At 38.9% G+C, this 19,715-nt stretch overlaps 1 protein-coding gene and 1 long non-coding RNA gene across 5 annotated transcripts; both read right to left on the bottom strand.

Moving 5' to 3' along the window:
• Positions 1-101: 101 nt before the first annotated feature.
• Positions 102-6,930, bottom strand: LOC140832837 (1,4-alpha-glucan-branching enzyme-like). Of its 4 annotated transcripts, XM_073197065.1 has the most exons (15): positions 6,698-6,930; positions 5,402-5,521; positions 4,791-4,998; positions 4,531-4,600; positions 4,103-4,372; positions 2,988-3,894; positions 2,535-2,651; positions 2,364-2,426; positions 1,914-2,021; positions 1,526-1,627; positions 1,387-1,454; positions 1,166-1,247; positions 834-950; positions 383-423; positions 102-325 (listed from the first exon to the last, which is right to left on the bottom strand). In XM_073197065.1, the coding sequence occupies exons 1-15, from the start codon at positions 6,761-6,763 to the stop codon at positions 259-261; spliced, it is 2,406 nt and encodes an 801-aa protein (XP_073053166.1). In that variant the 5' UTR covers positions 6,764-6,930; the 3' UTR covers positions 102-258. The 4 variants fall into 4 exon arrangements, with proteins under 4 accessions (XP_073053166.1, XP_073053163.1, XP_073053165.1 ...); XM_073197062.1 differs by having other exon boundaries at positions 102-423; positions 6,698-6,928; XM_073197064.1 differs by lacking the exon at positions 6,698-6,930 and adding an exon at positions 6,512-6,629 and having other exon boundaries at positions 102-423.
• A 1,083-nt stretch (positions 6,931-8,013) lies between these two features.
• LOC140831710 (uncharacterized) lies at positions 8,014-9,484 on the bottom strand. The gene is made up of 2 exons (XR_012117913.1): positions 9,187-9,484; positions 8,014-8,772 (listed from the first exon to the last, which is right to left on the bottom strand). It is a non-coding gene; the product is annotated as an uncharacterized lncRNA (long non-coding RNA).
• Between the last annotated feature and the right edge of the window lie 10,231 nt (positions 9,485-19,715).

Genomic DNA, 19,715 nt, shown 5'->3' with positions numbered 1-19,715 from the left:
TCTAATAAAAATATCAGAACAACATACACTAAAAAGCATGCAAGTCTTTTAAAATTCTAGAAGGAAGATGAAAAGTATTTACTGTCACTCCAAACCATCAATGAAAGAAACTGCTAGCTTTATTGAAATATAAGAAACACATTGAAAGCTTTCTCACTGATGTTTTAGAAAAGAAAGTCGTACATATATAGTTTCCAACCAGCTATATATTTACACAAATCAACCAAAAATAACACTAAGTATTCAACCAAAATACGATCATTCATCGTCCAAAGTTCTTGCATCCGGTACTTCTCGACTCTGCTTCACTTCATCCTTTGCAGAACTAATATTACTGTGCAATGTCTCGTCTATATCTGCTGCCTTAACAAAACTTGTTGACGTATCATTTTCACTTGAGCGCTCTTCGACTCTACAGTAAGCCTTCATAAAGAAGTTAATTTATCAATACAACTGTGTCCACTACTAAATATTGACTCTAATTGAGACTCTAAAGTCTAAACTGTTGGAGAAATAAAGCAAAATTTTTATGAACTGATAAAACTTGACACAAAACTGAATATGGATAATTATTTTGCCTTCACACTGAATAATAGCAAAACTAATATCACTAATATCTACCACATGGAGGGCATTCTAGGCGGCGTAGTTTAAATATATCAAAGAGACCAAGTGGTGGAGTAAATGCAATGCAACAATACCCGAACAAGTTGGTCATTCAAGTACGACTTAAAATAATAAGTTCTCCAAGACTCATAAACTAAGTTAAATCTGATCATTAAAATTCTTAGCGAAAAGTAGGTCCAAGAGGCAGTAATATGAAGCATACATACCACACATGTACGAGGAGGAGAAAGCACTTTGAAGGAATTGGGACGGTTATTGAAATTTGTCTCAGGAACACCAGGTATGCCTTCAGGCATGGTGAAGTGGTCAACATCGTGGCCTATCTGTCATAATAAAATATGCTGACGTCAAGACAATGGAAAGAAATGATAGCATGTTATGTGAAGCATGTGCTGCATAAAGTGTTGAGTGTGTTCCATCAAATGTTCCCTCAGTTGATGAGCTCTGTCATAGCACCGGAAATTACAACCTAATAAACATCACCTACTCCAGGAAAAACCAGATTTTGCACCTTGTGTGTAAACCACCAGTTCCTTACCCTTCCAGATCCACCGAATTCCCAAGCATCACTGTCCAAGGCTACTCTATATTTTCCTGGCAAGTCACAACCAACTTTGTACCTGCACATCAATGGAATTGGAAGTTTCATGAAAAAACCAGAATCAACTTAACATTTTGTGATCAACATTCACTTTGAAATTGTGTTAAAGATCATAATAAATAAGGAAGATCAATAGATTCTAAAAAGTCTACATATACCCCTCGTAAGTATTTTCTGGGTGGAAGTTGAACACAAAGACCAGCTCTCCCCGTTCAAAAACAATGACCTGTAATAAATGATCAAGTGAAATCAATAGAATCCTATAAAGCTTTGAAAGGTACTGGCCATTCTTTTTACCTTTTTATCCTCATTTACATCGCTCAAGATCTGTTTTCCCGATGAAAGGAACATAAATTTTTCATCTAGCAAATTCATGGCTCTATCGAAAGCATTCATAAACTGCATTTCACATCACAAGTGCAAAAAATGTTAGGAATAGATAAACACATTTGTGTCACAGTTAGGAGATGGAACAAATCTTTTGTTTTGGTGCAGGGATTAATAATGTCAACTATATCAAGCTCTGGGTTAGACTAAACTTAATACATAGAGAACAGATAAAATGTTGTATATGTAGTAAAATTTTGAAGTGTGGATGATAAAGAATAGTTATAAGATACAGATGTTCCCAGAAATCAAACTATAGTAACCACATATCCCTGGCAAACATATTTAAAACATGGACCTTGAATCTAAGATGATCTGTATCGACGAGGTCCCATTGACGTCTGCACTTATCATAACTCCAACCATTGCCTTCTCTTGGAAAATCAATCCAGTCTGGGTGGCCAAACTACAAGTGATTAATCATTTAGTTTTGTTATAAAATTGGAAAAGGAGCCTGCAAAGTTGTCGAACTAAAAAATATATTTGGATGTCAATGACCTGCTTCTTTTAAAATTAGCTTCAAGTCATTTTACTGTTTTGAGGTCAGCAAAGAAGTGACAGATGTGGTTTTTCTGTATCTTAATGAGCTACTTCTTTATAGTTACCTTTAAGCCATTTTAGCAATGACATGTAGCTAAAGTCCATCAAACACTAAGAAAATCTAGCAAAGATTCGACCTACTGCTACTAACAGCTATCTTATCTGCATGCAACCAAGCAATTCCAGACAGCAGAAGCTGCAAGCTTACCTCATTGCCCATGAAATTAAGGTAGCCCTCTCCTCCTAATGCCATTGTTATAAAATGAATCATCTGCAAATAAAAAACAGTCAACGATGTTGATCAACATCACTACATCAGCCGCAAAGGCCCGGCCCAAACTGTCAGATGCAATGAGTGAATTCAAATGGGAAAAAAGACCTTGTGAAGTGAAATGCCTCGCTCAATAACTGGAGAGGCCTCCGTCAAACAGGACATACCAGAATACATTTCTTTGTCCATCAGGAAAAATGCAATAGTTTTATCTCCCACAATAGCCTAATAATCATGGCACAAAAGCAAAAAACAAAAAGGTAGTCACTGGATCTCTTGAGACAGATGAAAATTGCGGACGATACAGTTCAGTAATCCCACCCCAATTTAGAAAGGCCAAAACTTGTGCACTCCACAACTTACAGCAGACATATTAAATGAAGTTAAAAAAATAATCAATATAATCAATAAACATGTAAAAACAAGAGAACAAATCAATCACAAATGATAAGATCCATTAAGTGGATATGAAAATATGCTCAACCATATATAATAGTTCATAAAATGGATCACAAGTCCAAAGTCCACAGGACCAACCCCAGAAAAGTAAGTTGTATAAACCTGATCATGGCTCTCAGCATACGCTATGCACTTCTCAGTGTATCTTCTATTCGTTAAACTCCTACTTATTTCTGCCATTGACCATTCTTCATCCTTCTTATTCTTCAAGTACTCAATCCATTTATCAGGAATGGCCATTGCTAGGCGGTAATCAAAACCAATACCTCCCTCAGAAACTGGCCGACCAAGTCCAGGCATCCCAGAAACATCTTCAGCAATCACAGTTGCATTGGGTAAGACACCGTGTATCAGATCATTGGCCAACATCAAATATACTACAGCATCAACATCTGTGGTCTCACTAAAGTACTCGTTATAGTTCCCAGTGAATGCCATGTTTATTCCATGATGATGATACAACATTGAGGTTACTCCATCAAACCGAAAACCATCAAACTTGAACTCATCAAGCCACCACCTCAAATTGGACAAAAGGAAACGAAGAACTTCCCAATTTGCATAGTTGAATAGTCTACTGTCCCACAATTTATGGTACCCTCGATCTCCAGTGTGAAAGTAGGAATCTTGAGAGCTTTGACCAACATCGAAACCATTAAGACCATCCGTGACATTGTTACTTGCATGGCTGTGAACAACATCCATCAGCACCTGTAGACCTAAGCTGTGTGCTTTATCAATCAAATACTTCAGGTCCTCTGGGGTCCCAGATCTACTACTCACAGCAAAAAAGTTTGTAACATGATATCCAAATGATGCATAATAGGAATGTTCCATTACAGCCATCAACTGCACCGTATTGTAATTGTTTGCTTGAATGCGAGGTAAAACAAAATCTGCAAACTCCCGATATGTGTTTACACGTGGTTCTGAACTACTCATTCCAACGTGTGCTTCGTATATTCGTGATGCCTTGGGTTTAGGTGGACGAGAGTGATTAAACTCATATCTGCAAGGATATCCATGATTTTTATCAATGTTAAACCATGTTAAATGCCACCCTTCTTCTATGCTGAAGGTTTCCAACTTATGCATAACTTTTCTTACGGAAAAACATTAGTGTATGAAAGGACATACAAGAGCTCATAAAAAATATCGACTGTTGTACGCTTCCATTTTCTAATCTTTATATTATATTAAAAAAAAAGTTGGAATACCTTTCTGAAGGTGGTGGGTTCCAGTACACCCCATCATAAGGTGCAGCGAACCTTGTAGGGTCCTGAGTGGCATATTTTATCCAAGCAGGGATGCGCTCAACCCAGACTCCATTCCCATGCTTAAATCTGAATTTAACTCTTGAATTATGTGGAATGGCTGGATTCCCACCAACATCAGGAATTCTGATAGTCCATACACCATATGGATTCTTTTCCATTTTGTGTCCAGAACCATTCCACCCATTAAAGTCACCTATAACTTCTGCTTCCCTGAGTTACATAAATGAGTCAATTGTGAGGGAAACAACAAATGTGAAGAATAAATCAAACAAATCAAGAAATAGCATTCCTGAGGTAAAATTGAAAGAAAAATAAAGTAATACGAAATTAAACAGAAACTTTTACATCCAAGAACTGAAGAGACTCACTGTGCAGCAGGTGCCCATTCACGGTACACAATGCAACCTTCTTCCCAGTTGAATCCAAATTTTAAATAACCTGAATTCAAGTATTGAAATTAACGTTATCCTCAGCCGAAGGATCTGGTATATGAGATTTTTTGTTTGATAAAAAAATAAAAATGGCGTGAAATTAATGGAGACAAAAAACTCATAAAGCAGTTTTGAACTTTTACATTCAAATATTCCCACACAAAGGCTAAAACAGCTTTTTCTTATTCCATATTTACCTACTGAAAATTCATCAAGGCTTCCCTCATGTTTTTCAATTAGCCTTTTCTGATCAACATATCTTTTCATTCTGTACCGAAAATGATCTTTATAATGTTCCAAGCCTGAATCCAAACTAAAGAGGCCAAAGTTTTTAGCAGCGTCCCCCATATTTGCTGTTTCATAACTGTCACTGGTCAAAACTGCCGAGACAGATGCACTGCACACCTGGTAAAAATAATTCAAAACTACTTTATCGTTAATATATAGACATATAGATCTACAACTACTGAAGATGAAAATGGACGAGCTATCTCAAATCGAAATATTATACCGATCGTACAATCATAACCTAAGTGTATCATTTTTATTAAATCCATGTTCTAAAAGATGCTCAACACCAGGCTCCACTCTTGTTGCTGAGAACCGAAAATTAATGAATAAAAAAAGAGCAAAAGACAATATGACTTAAGGGAATTAGTTATTGTGGAAATCATTGGGGAAACGTACACACTTCATCAGATCAATGAACGTACATCACCATAAATTTTTGTGGGAAAGCCAGTATCAATAATGGTTTTGTTACATTAAATTCTAGCACTAGAAAATAAGAATATACACCATAACATACTTTTCCACGAGCAATAATACTTTTTGGGGTTAAGATTCTGCAGTTTGCTACATAGTTTTGAGGTCTAAGGTTGTCTCCTTTTGGTTGTTGTGATGAGCTGGGGCTGCCACTAACTGACGCCTGTCAAAGGTATTGTACAAGAAGTTCACCGTTATATTCCTGACTAATCAAATAAAATAATAATTGAAGGCTTCTCCAGTAAAACAGAAGAACAGACTCATGTTCTTTTTACTTGTTTAGTTAAATTGCATATATAAGCCTAATAAAATCTAAAAAATAAAAGTAAATACACATTGTAAATATAACAATTTAACTTGAGTGAGTCAGCAAGTAAGTGAAAACACAAAGCAAATTTTTTGTCCCAGCATCTCATGTCGAAAACATACTAGGCTTTCTTGCTGGACCTTTTTTTGGGACTATATACTTTTTCGAGCAGAACTAGATATCCAATTGTAAGATACACAGAACTAAAGCTTTTCTCACTAAATTAGAAAAGTCGATAGGCCAATCAAAAAGTTCAAAACAGGTAGCCAGCATGGGAAAGATACTCGATTAGCCCTTTAAACCATATATCACAAAAACTTTTCAAACTTGATATACTTGCTTCATTCATACATAACGAAGTCTCCAAATAATTCAGTGTACATCTATTTTACCACTACTATCATGATTTTTGTAAATTTTATTAAGCTCACGAAAATTGTTAGCATAAACATGAAGTCACATCCAGTGAAAATGTGAAATGGAAATACAAAAAATAAAATAACTGGATCCATCAGATTTAATCAGGACTAAAAGTTTGTTTTTGAATATCTACAGTCTACACATCAATAAAAACAATTACCTTGTATTAACTAACCATCAGTTTGTCTGTTTAGCATGTTTTCAATTCGCTTAAATACTCATAATGAGCTAAAACTTACAACTTGCTAAAATATTTGAGTGAAAAAATAAGTTTTGTTTTTCATCGGTTCTTGTATCATATTCATTAAATGCCATTCACACTTGAGCTCCATCAATCATACCAATGTTTATTATAAGTGCTCGTTTTAATCGAAATTGTTTTTTTCTTTCATTCAAAACTAATTCACCAAAAAAAAAAAAAACTACCTCAACAAAATTTTCCATCTTCTTAACTTCGGTCCCACTCAAACTTATAGTCTCGAAGAATTACTTTGGAAAATTTTCAGAAGAAAAAATAATCTCCGAAACGACAAAATAAAGTCGACTGCAAACAAAAATCCGATTAAATGATGACAAGAAATTGAAAGAATAATCAAAATAATGATCGATTACCGCTGATGAATCATCACTTGAGAACCATGGAGCAGGCGCAGAGAGAAGATTGCACGAACTGTACATTTTCGTTTTTCACCAGGAATTCGAGCTCGGTTACGAAGTGTAGAGAAGGAAAGAGGGGAAAGATAGGACGAACAAGAACATTCCACGTTACAAACCACTCTCTCCACTCCTTTTCCGGTGGGTAGATGAGGAAACAGGGAGCGGAGTAACTCTAATTCTTTTATTTTGATCATAAGAATAAAAATCTAAATTAATCAAAATAAAAACTTTTCCCAAACTCAACCAATAAACTCCACTCCAAACTCTTCTCAAATATATAAAATTGACTCAATTATGAAAACTCGACTCAAATATAAAAAACCCGATTCAAATATAAAAAAACTCGACCTAAATTCCCAAAATATAAAAAACCTCGATCTATATATAATATATATTTTTTTATTTATATAAATATTAAATCAAACATGACATACATAGTGTAGTGATAAAGTGTTGTTTTGTGAAAAATCATCTGGTTCCAATATAGACCGGAGAGCAAAACAAATATATTAAGGTAATATATTTAAGGTTATAATTTTAATTACCCTGATTTTTAAAAAAAAAACTAAAGCATGTATTAATTAAAACAATTAAACCTGAAAATAGCCCGCATGGGCTTAGCTCAGTTGGTCAACAGCAGTAAATCTTGGAGCAATGACCAGGGATCGAGTCTCGCAAGCGGCAGTGTGGGAGTTAAATTCCCTCCAATGAGGGGGAGCTCCTTGTGCGCGGCGTAGCATAAGGTCTAGCTGTTGCTGGTTGGCTGAGTCACCATGATTTACTTCCTCTCACATTCTTGTCGGGCCGGGGGGTGAGGGGCGCCTAAGGTGAGCGATTTCACCTTTTGGAGCAATTAAACCTGAAAATATTTTGGATAGCAGAAAAAATATATTCTAAATATTACAAGCGCCTGATTTTTAGAGCACAAAATTGTATATATATTTTTAAAAAAAGAAGACGAATTTGTGGGGCCAAAGAAATAGGGCATGTTTGGATTCTGGTGTTTTTTGTTCGCTTGTGGATCTGATTGATTAAAAGTTGGAAGGAAGGAATAAGCTTTCCGAATTAATGAGAGTGATTTTTTTCATTAATATGATATATAATGATAACAATTTGGTTAATTCTGATTCGTTAATCACACGGTTAAATAGTGTTTCAAATGAGAAGCCAAGAGATTTATGTTAGAAGGGACTTGGAAAGAACTTATGCTTCGTGTCTGCATCAAATAGAGATCCGTTAATGAAAACAAACAAAAAACTAACATAACAACATGAAAGAAAAATCATCAAATTTCAACAATAGAATTTCTACTGACATTACTTGTTTCCAAACCAAATTCTTCCTTACTAGAAACTGCAAGCTCACACACATTCATATCTTTTGATCTATTTCAAAAGGTATCTAAATTTATGAAATGAAAACAAACATAAGCGAAAACATGTAAGAACAGAAGATGATCCCAAAAGCCACACATTCATTTAAGTGTCAGTACTAAAGCTTTCTAGCCCCAACTTTTCTTGTAGTAATCCCAACTGATTTCTCAAAGCTTGCTATAGGCAATGGAGGTTTCTTGTTCTCTTTTCTGGTACTACTCCTTAACGAATACCTTGGTGTTGGCGCCTCCCTACGCTCCACCAGCGGCGTGGTGTGTGCCGCCATTGCCAAGGCCTTTCTCCGGCTGTCGAACTTGTTGGCTGACACCCTTGTCTTTTCTGATTCAACTCGAACACCAAGATCATATGAAGGCTTCTTGTCACTAGTATACTCCTCCATTTCACATTTCTTTCTCTTTAGTCTCTCGTTTCTTCTGGCAGAGTATACTTCATAAAATCTTCCCCTCTCAAACAATGGGCTGGTTTTCGCGCCGAAAGCACTGCATTCGGTTGAACTATTGTCAATGGCTTTCAGTTCTTGTTGAACCATCTTGGCCAACGTACTTAATTCGCAAGAAATTGTTTGGTATTCGGGCCGAAGCTCGGATTGCTCCGCGTCCCAAGAGCGATTCGGTAACTTGGATTTCTTCAATGAACCTGTATATACTCAGATTAAGAGGAAATGTGAGATTACAATTTTGAATTTTCATATAAAGAGCCAAGGAAAGAAGAAACGTAATCATGAAAAAAGGCTATGACAATCAAAATCAAGAAAGTATCAATTTATTTTAATAAATGCAATTTCGTCAAAGAACCTGTTTTGCTCCGTCGATCTCAAGAAACAACAAATTTTGACCAGGAAGCCACAACAATCAAAACAAAAATAAACATTAAACACATTCATTTAAGTTGAAGCCTATTTTCATTATACTGCGGCTGCGTTGCTAAATCTTACAAAATTAAACATGATCAGTCTCAAAGCTTATTGAAAAAGAAGAAAAAAAAAAAAGCAATCCCACAAACATGAATACACGGAAAAAGATTAGTTCGCCATGGAATCATGAAAAATACCTGGTGGGGTGCGAATGATATTATCAGTAAGCGAGGCTGAAGGGCAGCGCCACGCCGCGGCCGGAGCCGAATGGGAGATTTGGCTAGAGGGGGTTTGCCTTTGGATCTTAGCATCATCTTGAGGGATTTTGGGACTGAATAGGGCAAAAGAGGTTTATTTTATTTGAAAATCTTTGAATTGTCAAATAGAGGAGCCTCTCCTCTCCAACGGTCAGATTCAAATTAAAAGGGCTTTTAATTCAGTTTATTATATTATTTTATTTTAAGTAAGATTCTATTAATTACTAAAAATATATAGAAATAAATTACGTATTTATTTTGAGAAAATCAATTGTGATATGTTTGCTAATTGATTTTTTTTCCTCCAACCTCTTTATTTATATGTCGCACGATTTTCGCTTTCATCATATCCAATGAGTGACTATCATTTTAACCGTACTCATATAAATGCTCACAATGAGTATATAAAATGTTTCTAAAAGAAGATAAAATATTACGAGTGGGTCTCATGTGAAACCGTCTCACGGATCTTAATTTGTGAGACGGGTCAACCCTACTCATATTCACAATAAAAAGTAATACTCTTAGCATAAAAAATAATATTTTTTGATGGATGACCCAAATAAGAGATTTGTCTCACAAATACGACCCGTTAGACCGTCTCACACAAGTTTTTGACAAATATTACTTCTCAAATTTCATGGTTAGTAATAATATTTATCAAGAAATTATAAATAAATAAAAAAAGTCAATTTGGTTGGAAATTTTTGAAATTAATATTAGACAAATGAAATAGAATATATAGAAGAAGCCCAGTCTCATCTAATTAAAAGTTGAGAGCGGTTTTTAGAAATGAACACAAATATATCAGACGTAAAGTTATTTTATAAAAATAAATGTTTGATATAAAAGGTCTATATTTGCCAGAGAATTGGGAGTCAGTGACATCTAAAAACGTATGCTCTTAGATAAAAAATTTCACTTTTTTTTAATTTTCAAACATTTAGTCTTCTAAGATATAACCAAGTACAACATATTATAGAAAAACTAGAGAATGAAGTAGTTTATTATTATTATTATTATTATTGTAGGACCGAGTGCTTACCGCTTTACCAATAACTATAACTAGTGGTAATGGTGCAACTCAAATCTTTTAAACCGCACAACAACTCAAGCACCACGGTTCGATCGCTCTACCAAGCAGGGACAATTATTGCACCCAACAATCTCCCTCCCAATAATTGCACTCCTTGCAATCAATGGGAATCGAACTCGTGACCTTGGCTCTGATACCAATTGTAGGACAGAGTGCTTACCACTTTACCAAAAGCTATAGCTAGTGGTAATGGTGCAACTCAAATCTTTTAAACTGCACAGCAGCACAATAACCACGGTTCGATCACTCTACCAAGCAGAGACAATTATTGCACCCAACAATTATTATTATTATTATTTTTATTTTAAAATTGAAAGTTGTCGATTTTTTAAATTAAAATGTTAAAGACGGAAGATATGATGGAAAAATAAATGTTATCTACCTTTGTTTGGGCTAAAAATAATTAAATTATGAAGCCCACGTTAAATTAATACAAGCCCGATTAAATTGTATGGGCCCATCAAACTTAGCAGAGCAAGCCCAGTCCATTTAAACTGATCACGAGACGTTAAGTTGGAGAAAACGTGGGAAAAATCGTGGGAGGATCGAGACAGATCGTGGAATGAGAAGCGGGGAAACATGGGTCATGGGGGAGTGGAAGAAACCATATCTCACAGTGAAGAAAAAGGTTCATGGGGGACACAACGCCGACAGGCAGAACTCTACAGACAAATCTGCAAAAATACTCTCTGCAAAATTTTCAATCTTCAAGCATTAGTTTCAAGCATTTCAGTATATTTCTAGCATTGTACGTCTTCTCATTCTAGATTTCAGCAACAATTTATTATATTTTTCATGTCATTAATGAATTCCTACAGTTTTGTAAATTCAAAATCATGTCAGGGGTTTATTTGCATCAATTTCCAATAGTTTTTTTTATTTTTGGCATTGCATTTGTTTTAGGAGACTATAACTGACGGTCGAATTTAGAATTCACGTCGCTTGAATATTTAGAAGTTAGATTTTATCATTTTCACACAAATCGGTGCATTTTCGCACCTGGCACGCCCGCAACACCAAATATTGTGCAAACATATTTTTGGCACGCCCAGTGGGACCCGCACTATGGCGCCAAGGAGAAAAGAGAACGTCAACCAGGAGAGTGGGGAGTCTCTGGCTAATCAAGAGGGAACTCAGGTTCCACAGCCAGAGCAACCTACTGTTGAACCACATATTGAAGAAGTAGATCTGCAGATTCCTACTACATACGATCAAGTTTCAAACAAGGTAATGGAAGAGTTAACTGCTATAAAGATTGAGGAAATCTCACTGGCCCTGTCCAAGGCAATGGCCGACTGTTTGAAGACTTTACTGAGTAGACCGAATCAATCTACCAGAGGGGAGCAAAATACCACTGTCAAAGAGACTGGCCAAGGAAGCAACCAAGTCCAGGAATTCGACCAGGGAGTTGGAAACTCAAGGGCTGGCGATCCTCGCCGCCCGGAGTTCACTCTCCCAAATCATCCAGAGAGAAGGTACACACCACCTCACAAGAGAGAAGAAACTTTAGGTGGAAGATCACAGCCATATCCACGTACTCACGGAGTGGGGAGCTCGAAACAACCAATTACTCAAGTGTACAGTGTGACCAATCCTCTGTACCAACCGGGAGCTTATGATGACATGTCCCACATGGATCATCAAGGAGTGGATGGGGGCGTACCAGGAGGTAATTTTGGTTTAAATGCAGGGTTCCAAGCTCGGGGGGCAAATTACTACCATCACCAACTCCCCGCTCGGAACATGCACGGGACTGATCCAGAAATGGTGAGAGAAGCTGTTCAAGAGTTATATGGGCCGGCCTTGAAACAGATTGGCCGCCCAGAGTTCCACAAACCCTATCCAGACTACATTGACGTGAATAACCCGTACCCAAGGGGTTATAGAGTTCATGATTTCAGTTTATTCTCCGGGGAGGATGGCCAGTCCAGCATGGAACACATAGCCAGATTCACTATCGAGTGCGGGGAATTAGCCAACTTGGAGAACTTCAACAATCTAAAGTTGCGGCTATTCCCGAATTCCCTCACTGTGACTGCATTCGCCTGGTATGCTTCACTCCCCAGAAATTCAATAATGAGTTGGCAAGAGATGGAAAGGCAATTTCACATCCAATTCTATAGAACAGAGCCTGAAGTGTGCATTGCGGACTTATCCAGAGTCACTCAAAAGAAAGGAGAGTCTGTGGAATATTTCATAGACAGGTTCAAGAAGATGAAGAATAGGTGCAAGGTGTTCCTACCGGAGACCGAGTTCGTGAAAATGGCACAAAAGGGGCTAGATTTTGAATTGAGGAAGAAATTCCAGGGAATGGAGTTCAGGGATTTCTTCGAGCTAGCTGCCAAAGTGGCTGAATACGAAGAACTATTGCGTGAAGAGTCGTACAAGAAGAAAACTACTATAGGGTCTTATTATCAGGAGGTGGAAGAGGTGGCATTGGCAGAGATGCAATCGGCCGGGTCTTGCACAGTTCCCCTGCTAAAAAAGAAGCCAACAGAGAAGAACAGCTCCCAACTCCCCAAAGACATGCAGTACACATTCGATGTATCAAAGACCGAAGAAGTTTTCGACTTCTTGGTGAAAGAAAAGTTCATCACGTTCCCGCCTGATCACAAGATGCCACCTACAGAAGAGCTGAAGGGACGAGAGTATTGTAAATACCACAACTCCTATAATCATGCCACCAAATCTTGTTGGGCGTTCAAGAACATTTTGCAAGATAGGATTAACAAGGGAGTTGTGAAATTCCCCAACAAACAAGAGTCTATGGCGGTGGATGATGATCCTTTCCCCCCGGTAGCTCTGGTTAATATGAATGTGACAGATTTGAGGGATCTTCTCAATGAGAAAAGAAGCCGAACCTTTGCAGTGAAAGACCGAGTAATCAAGAAATATTGGATTCCAAAGGGTCAAATGTTTGAAGCATCTGGAAGGCATAGTGCCGATCGAATGCGCACAATTCAACCACGTTTCCCCAGAAATGTTGGTGAATCCGCGACCTTTAGGCCGAGGAATCAACATTTCCTTGAAAGACCAGTGGTGGAGAAACAATGGTTTAGAGGGGAGTCATCTTGCAATCATCGTCAAAGGTATTCGGACAGGGGAAATGCATATGCATTTGAGTCACGAATGGTGGAAACTAGAAAATTATCAGCTGATCAAGGCAGAGAACGGCGTCCATACGAAATCACAAAAGGAAAAATGATTGAGAACAGTGGAGTAAAGCCGAGATACGTCCTTCCAGCCAGAGGGGAGTTTAGTGAGTCTTGGAGAGTGGCCCAACACAAAAAGTTCCCTAGGCCACCGACTATGACACAAAAGAGACGACTGTTGAGAGAAAGAGCTATTGCAAGAAGAGAGGAGTCCGCTAAGCTGAGGAATGAATCCAAAATTGATGTTCCAGTCTCCAATGAGCTAGTGGGGAGTAAATCAAAGTTTGGAAGATCGGCTACTGAGGACAAGTTTGTTGAAGACGATGATGATTTATTAAGCGAAGAGGATGATCAAGCGAGGAAATCAATTAATTTTCGCGTTGGGGAATTTCACATCACTGTGGATTGTGCCACTGGAGTGGTGATACTACCCGAGAGATTTAAAATGGTAGAAGAAGGGAACGGGGAGTTGATACCCCATGAATCGTCGCAAAAAGAAGATCAGGCAAGTAAACTCCCTGAAGGGAGTTCAAAAGTGATTATCAAGGAGGGTCACCGAAACAAGCCTCAGCAGGTGATACTTGAAAAGCCTACACCGGCCATGACCAAGCACATAAGGCCGTTGTACATCAAAGCCCACTTGAATGGAAAGCCAGTGTCTAGAGTGTTGATTGACAATGGCTCAGCGGTAAACGTTCTCCCAGTAAGAATGTTGAAAAGTCTAGGCAAAAATGAGGAAGACTTGATTCCTTCAGAAGTTTCGGTTGCTGCATTTACAGGGGAAACTACCAAGACCATTGGGGTACTCCCCGCTGATGTTACTGTGGGGAGTATGTCATCTTTATGTGCATTCTTCGTGGTAAACTCCTCCGCCAACTTCCAAGCGTTGTTAGGCAGAGATTGGATCCATGCAAACCAGTGCATACCATCCTCAATGCACCAACTGTTGTTATTTTGGAAGGGGGATGACGTGGAGGTCGTAGAAGCGGATGGACCACCGTTGCAAACAAGTGCAAGTGCAGTAGAAGCCAGATATTACAATGGGGATTTTGGGCCCATCAAAATCCGTAGCAATAGCAAGAAAGAAAATCCACTGTACATGCAAACACCAACTCCAAGTTCGGTGTTGGAAAGAATCCTCAAACCTACTGTTATCGTGCCGTCGAGGCCGACAATTCAGCCACTGATTGAGGAGATTGATGATTGATTCGAACCAAGAAGAAAAGGAGGTAGCTGCAACCTCTATATGGAAGGCACATGTGCAGCAAGTACTGGAAAAACTAAAGGAAGAGGAAGCATGGGACACTTATGGAACTGAAGTTGTCCAAGAAGAAGAATACGAAGATGATGAGCTCCAAGTCGATGAGTTGTTGATGGCGCCATCTCAACTGGAAGATGGCCAACATGAAGTTCAAGATCCATTGGAAGAGATTAACTTGGGGGAGCTTGAGAATCCAAAAGTAGTATATGTGAGTAAGCTACTGGAAGAACAGTTGAAGCAAGACTTGATCAGCATGTTGAAGGAATACAAAGATTGTTTTGCATGGAGTTATGATGACATGCCAGGGTTGGACCGAAAATTGGTCGAACACCGACTTCCACTCAAAGAAGGTTTCAAACCATTTCAACAGTCATCTCGTCGCATGTCAAAAGAAGTTGAATTGAAAGTGAAAGAGGAAGTTGAGAAATTGTTGAAGGCCAAGTTTATAAAGCCAATCAGATATACCGAGTGGCTTTCAAACATTGTGCCAGTAATGAAGAAGAATGGCAAGGTCAGAATATGCATCGACTTCCGAGACTTGAACTGTGCAACTCCCAAAGATGTATATGTGATGCCGATACCTGATATGTTAATTGATTCAGTGGCTAAACATGAGTTGTTGTCTTTCATGGACGGGTTCTCGGGCTACAACCAAATCAAAATAGCTGAGATTGACACTCACAAAACAGCATTCAGATGCCCGGGAGCTGTTGGTACGTTTGAATGGCTTGTTATGCCATTCGGGCTAAAGAACGTGGGAGCCACGTATCAAAGAGCCATGAACTCCATCTTTCATGACATGATAGGACATCATATTGAAGTATATATAGATGATATCGTTGTAAAGTCTAAACAAGCTACTGATCACATTGAGCACTTGAGGAAGAGTTTCCAAAGAATGAGGCAATATGAATTGAAGTTAAATCCATTGAAATGTGCATTTGGCGTGAAGGCAGGAAACTTTCTGGGATTTCTTGTGCACCAGAGGGGAGTTGAAGTGGATAAAAACAAAGCCAAAGCCATTATGGAAGCAAATCCGCCTAGAAACAAGAAAGAGTTGCAACGCTTCTTTGGGCAAGTGAATTACCTGAGGCGTTTTATCTCTAACCTTGCAGGGAAGACAAAGGAGTTTTCACAGCTGTTGAAGCTCAAAGACAGCGGGGAGTTCAAATGGGAGGAGTCGCATCAGAAAGCTTTTGATGTGATCAAGGGTTATCTATCTAACCCACCTGTTCTGATGCCTCCCAGGTATGGAATGCCCCTTAAATTATACATCTCTGCTGCTCATGAGTCAATTGGATGCCTACTAGTTCAAAATAATCATGAAGGAAATGAACAAGCCATCTATTATTTGAGTAGATTCCTTACTCCAGTAGAGGTGAAATACTCTGTGATTGAAAAGCTATGCTTAACACTGTATTATGCATGTACTAAGTTAAGACATTATTTAATTCAATCAAGAGTGTTTGTGGTGGCTAAAACCGATTTGATTAAATACATGCTTAATAGACCCATCCTCTCTGGGAGAATTGGCAAATGGTCTTTAGCATTGGCCGAGTTTACATTGACATATTATCCCCAAAAATCAGTAAAAGGCCAAGCTATCGCCGATTTTTTAGCTGATCACCCTTCACTTGATGAGTTTAGTGGAGAACAGGTTGGATTTCCAGTTTGTGGAGTGGGAGTTCAACCCTGGGAGTTGAAGTTCGATGGATCAAGTACAGAAACAACAGCTGGAGCTGGTATTGTGATCACCTCCCCAAGAGGTGTGAAAGCCGCTCTATCCTTTAATTTGAATTTCCCATGCACCAACAATCAAGCGGAATACGAAGCACTGGTCATTGGATTGGAAATTCTGAAAGACTTAGGTGCAAGAGAGTTATTGATATCAGGGGATTCTCAGCTGGTACTCAAACAGCTGTCAGGGGAGTTCAAATGCACAAGTTTGTCCTTAGCTCCTTACTATACCACTGCATCCCAACTGCTAGATGATTTCGAGGAAGTGTCATTAGTACACGTCCCAAGACAAGAAAATTGGGAGGCAGACGAGTTGGCACAGGTTGCTTCGGGATTGAAGATGTCTCCGGAACTTACACACAGGCTGGTGTTGATTCAAAAGAGAAACCACCCTTCAATTCAGCAAAGAGGGATTCAGGTAGATACGCTCAACTTGGATATAAACTTAGCTGGTGACTGGAGGGATGACATAAAACAGGTGCTAGAATCAACCGGGAGAGATATTCCACATGGTTTAAAAATGAGAGCTCTTAATTACGTTTTAGTGGAGGGTGATTTGTACAGGAAAGGGCTAGATGGTCTGCTTCTAAGATGCATAGGCTTCCCAGAGGCTTTGGAGATCATGAAGCAAGTTCATGAGGGAGTGTGTGGAGCGCATCAATCTGGAATAAAGATGAGATGGTTGATAAGGAGGTATGGCTACTATTGGCCATCCATCCTGAAAGATTGCATCAAATATGCTAAGGGATGCCAGCCATGTCAGAGACACGGGAACATCCAAAGAATTCCAGCGGATGAACTTCACAGCGTTGTCAAACCATGGCCATTCAAAGGCTGGGCCATGGACTTAATAGGGAAAATCTACCCTTCATCATCTAAAGGCCACTCGTTCATCCTTGTGGCTACAGATTTTTTCACTAAATGGGTAGAAGCAGTGCCTTTGAAGAAAGCGGAGCAAGGGGATGTCATTAACTTTGTGAAAGAGAATATTATTCATAGATTTGGAATTCCAGAGTCATTGACCACGGATCAGGGAACTATGTTCACTGGCTCAGATATGAGGGAGTTTGCAGAAGACTATGGAATTAAATTGATAAACTCATCCCCTCATTACCCACAGTCAAACGGGCAAGCCGAAGCGTCAAATAAAGTGTTGATAAAGATTCTACAAAAGATGATGGAAGAGAATCCTAGGGATTGGCCAAGGCTATTATCAGAAACTTTGTGGGCATACAGAACATCCAAGAGGACTGCCACTGGAGTGAGTCCGTTTTCCCTTACCTTTGGCCATGATGCAGTGCTCCCATTAGAGATTATGGTGCCATCAATGCGAGTGGCAAAGCAAAATGAACTTTCCCTTGAGCATTATAATGAAGCAATGATCATGGAGTTAGAAGAACTAGATGAGCTGAGAATCCAAGCGTACAATGCTTTGCTGTTACAAAAACAAAAAGTGGCGAGAATCTACAACAAAAGAGTTAACAAGAAAAGTTTCCATGAAGGAGAAATAGTGTGGAAGACCATACTACCACTAGGAACAAAGGATAGAGAGCTGGGCAAATGGTCTCCCAACTGGGAGGGACCATTCAAGGTACATAAGGTATTAGACGGAAATGCATATTGGCTATCAAGCATAGATGGCCATCCACACAAAAGATGCATAAACGGCAAGTATCTCAAGCCGTATTTTCCAAGTATGAGGGAAGAAGTAGGAAGAGCTTGCGAGTAAAGCAATCACGAAGGCTAATCTTCAGTGGGGAGTTGCCATTCTTCAGTGGGGAGTTAGCATTCTTCAGTAGGGAGTTGGCATTCTTCAGTGGAGAGTTAGCATTCTTCTGTGGAGAGTTGGCCTTCGGGGCCACTTGTGTATATATTAAGTTCCTGATTTCAAGGTGTCATGTGATGTAGGCCTTAGGGCCACTGAAATAAATATATTTTGTTTATGATTCAACAATAAAATCGATCGGGGAGAGTGGGACAGTAAGCCACTTTCATTCTTTATGTTGAAGGTCCATTATTTCACTAGGGAGTCGGCCTTATGGCCACTTATTTCCAATGTTTTTATGGTACCAAAAATCATGGTGGAATAGACCGTTCTGCCATTATAAATTGATTGTTTGCATGTGCAGTGACAGATTCATGAAGTAGGCCTTGAGGCCACTTAGAATGTGGGAGGAAAGACACACAGCCAGCGGGGAGTTGAGCTCACTGGGCGGACGACGAGTAATAAAAGAAGAACTGAAGAGAACAAAGGCGATATGCAAACCCCAAGTAGACCCAGAAGTTGATTTTGGAAGAAAAATAGGCTAATCAGCCATTTTTGCATGTTTTTAGCTTCATGTTGTGGGATTTTGTTTGAAGTAGGCCTTAGGGTCACTAGTGTAAATATTTGTTATGATTCAAAATAAAGATGATCATTAAGTTGGCCAGGAGGCTACTTCTATCATATTGGATTCATTGTGTTTTGATAGAGAATCAAAGAAGAGGATACCCTCGAGAGGGGAGTCTTAAGCCAACTTATGGTTTTGATTGAAACTGTTGGAATGAATTGGGTTGAGGGAATTAAGAACGAATATAAACTCCTTCCCAACATCCGATACACAGCATCACATTAAACCCATCCTCATTCCACATTCAACACCCAATGACCACAACACCAAACCAAGAGTCAACAAATCAAAAGCGGAGTCACCGCATGCAAGAACAGTAAGTAAACGTGTATGCGGGAAAAGGGGTCCAACTGAAGTGCAAATACGTGTATGCGGGAAAGGGGTCCAACTGAAGTGCAAATACGTGTATGCGGGAAAGGGGTCCAACTGAAGTGCAAATGCATATACGTGTATGCGGGAAAGGGATCCGACTGAAGTGCAATGCATAATGTAAAGGACGAGGGAATCGTTTGAGTAGATGCAGCACATAAGAGCACGTAAGGGCATGTAAGGGTTAAGTCTTACCTGTGTTTCAAAGAGCCCCAGACTTACCAAGACTTAAGTGTCGAATACACTGGAGAACCGAGGCCAACTCATGGTCAATCCTTATTACCTGCTGAGAGTAAACGCATTTTTGTACACAAGACAAACCAACAAAAAGGGGAGCAGTAAAGGCAGATAATCGAATCTAAAATAGGAGAAAAGATAGTAAAGTTCCAACAAGTGCGCTTATCAAAAGAAATGCAAACGGCTATCTCGAACTAATGAATACTGGTCGACTAAACGAAGCAAGA

Source organism: Primulina eburnea, chromosome 5 (genome assembly GCF_022965805.1).
Source record: "Primulina eburnea isolate SZY01 chromosome 5, ASM2296580v1, whole genome shotgun sequence".
NCBI lineage: Eukaryota > Viridiplantae > Streptophyta > Magnoliopsida > Lamiales > Gesneriaceae > Primulina > Primulina eburnea.
Note: the sequence above shows the minus strand (reverse complement) of the source record. Positions and strands in the feature narration are given on the sequence as shown.

Coding starts and splice junctions, on each gene's coding strand:
- LOC140832837 (XM_073197062.1), bottom strand. CDS start 6,763: ATGTACAGTTCGTGCAATCTTCTCTCTGCGCCTGCTCCATGGTTCTCA. Junction 951..1,165: donor AATTCGGTGGATCTGGAAGG/GTAAGGAACTGG, acceptor TTATTATGACAG/ATAGGCCACGATGTTGACCA. Junction 424..833: donor CTCCTCCTCGTACATGTGTG/GTATGTATGCTT, acceptor TTCTTTATGAAG/GCTTACTGTAGAGTCGAAGA.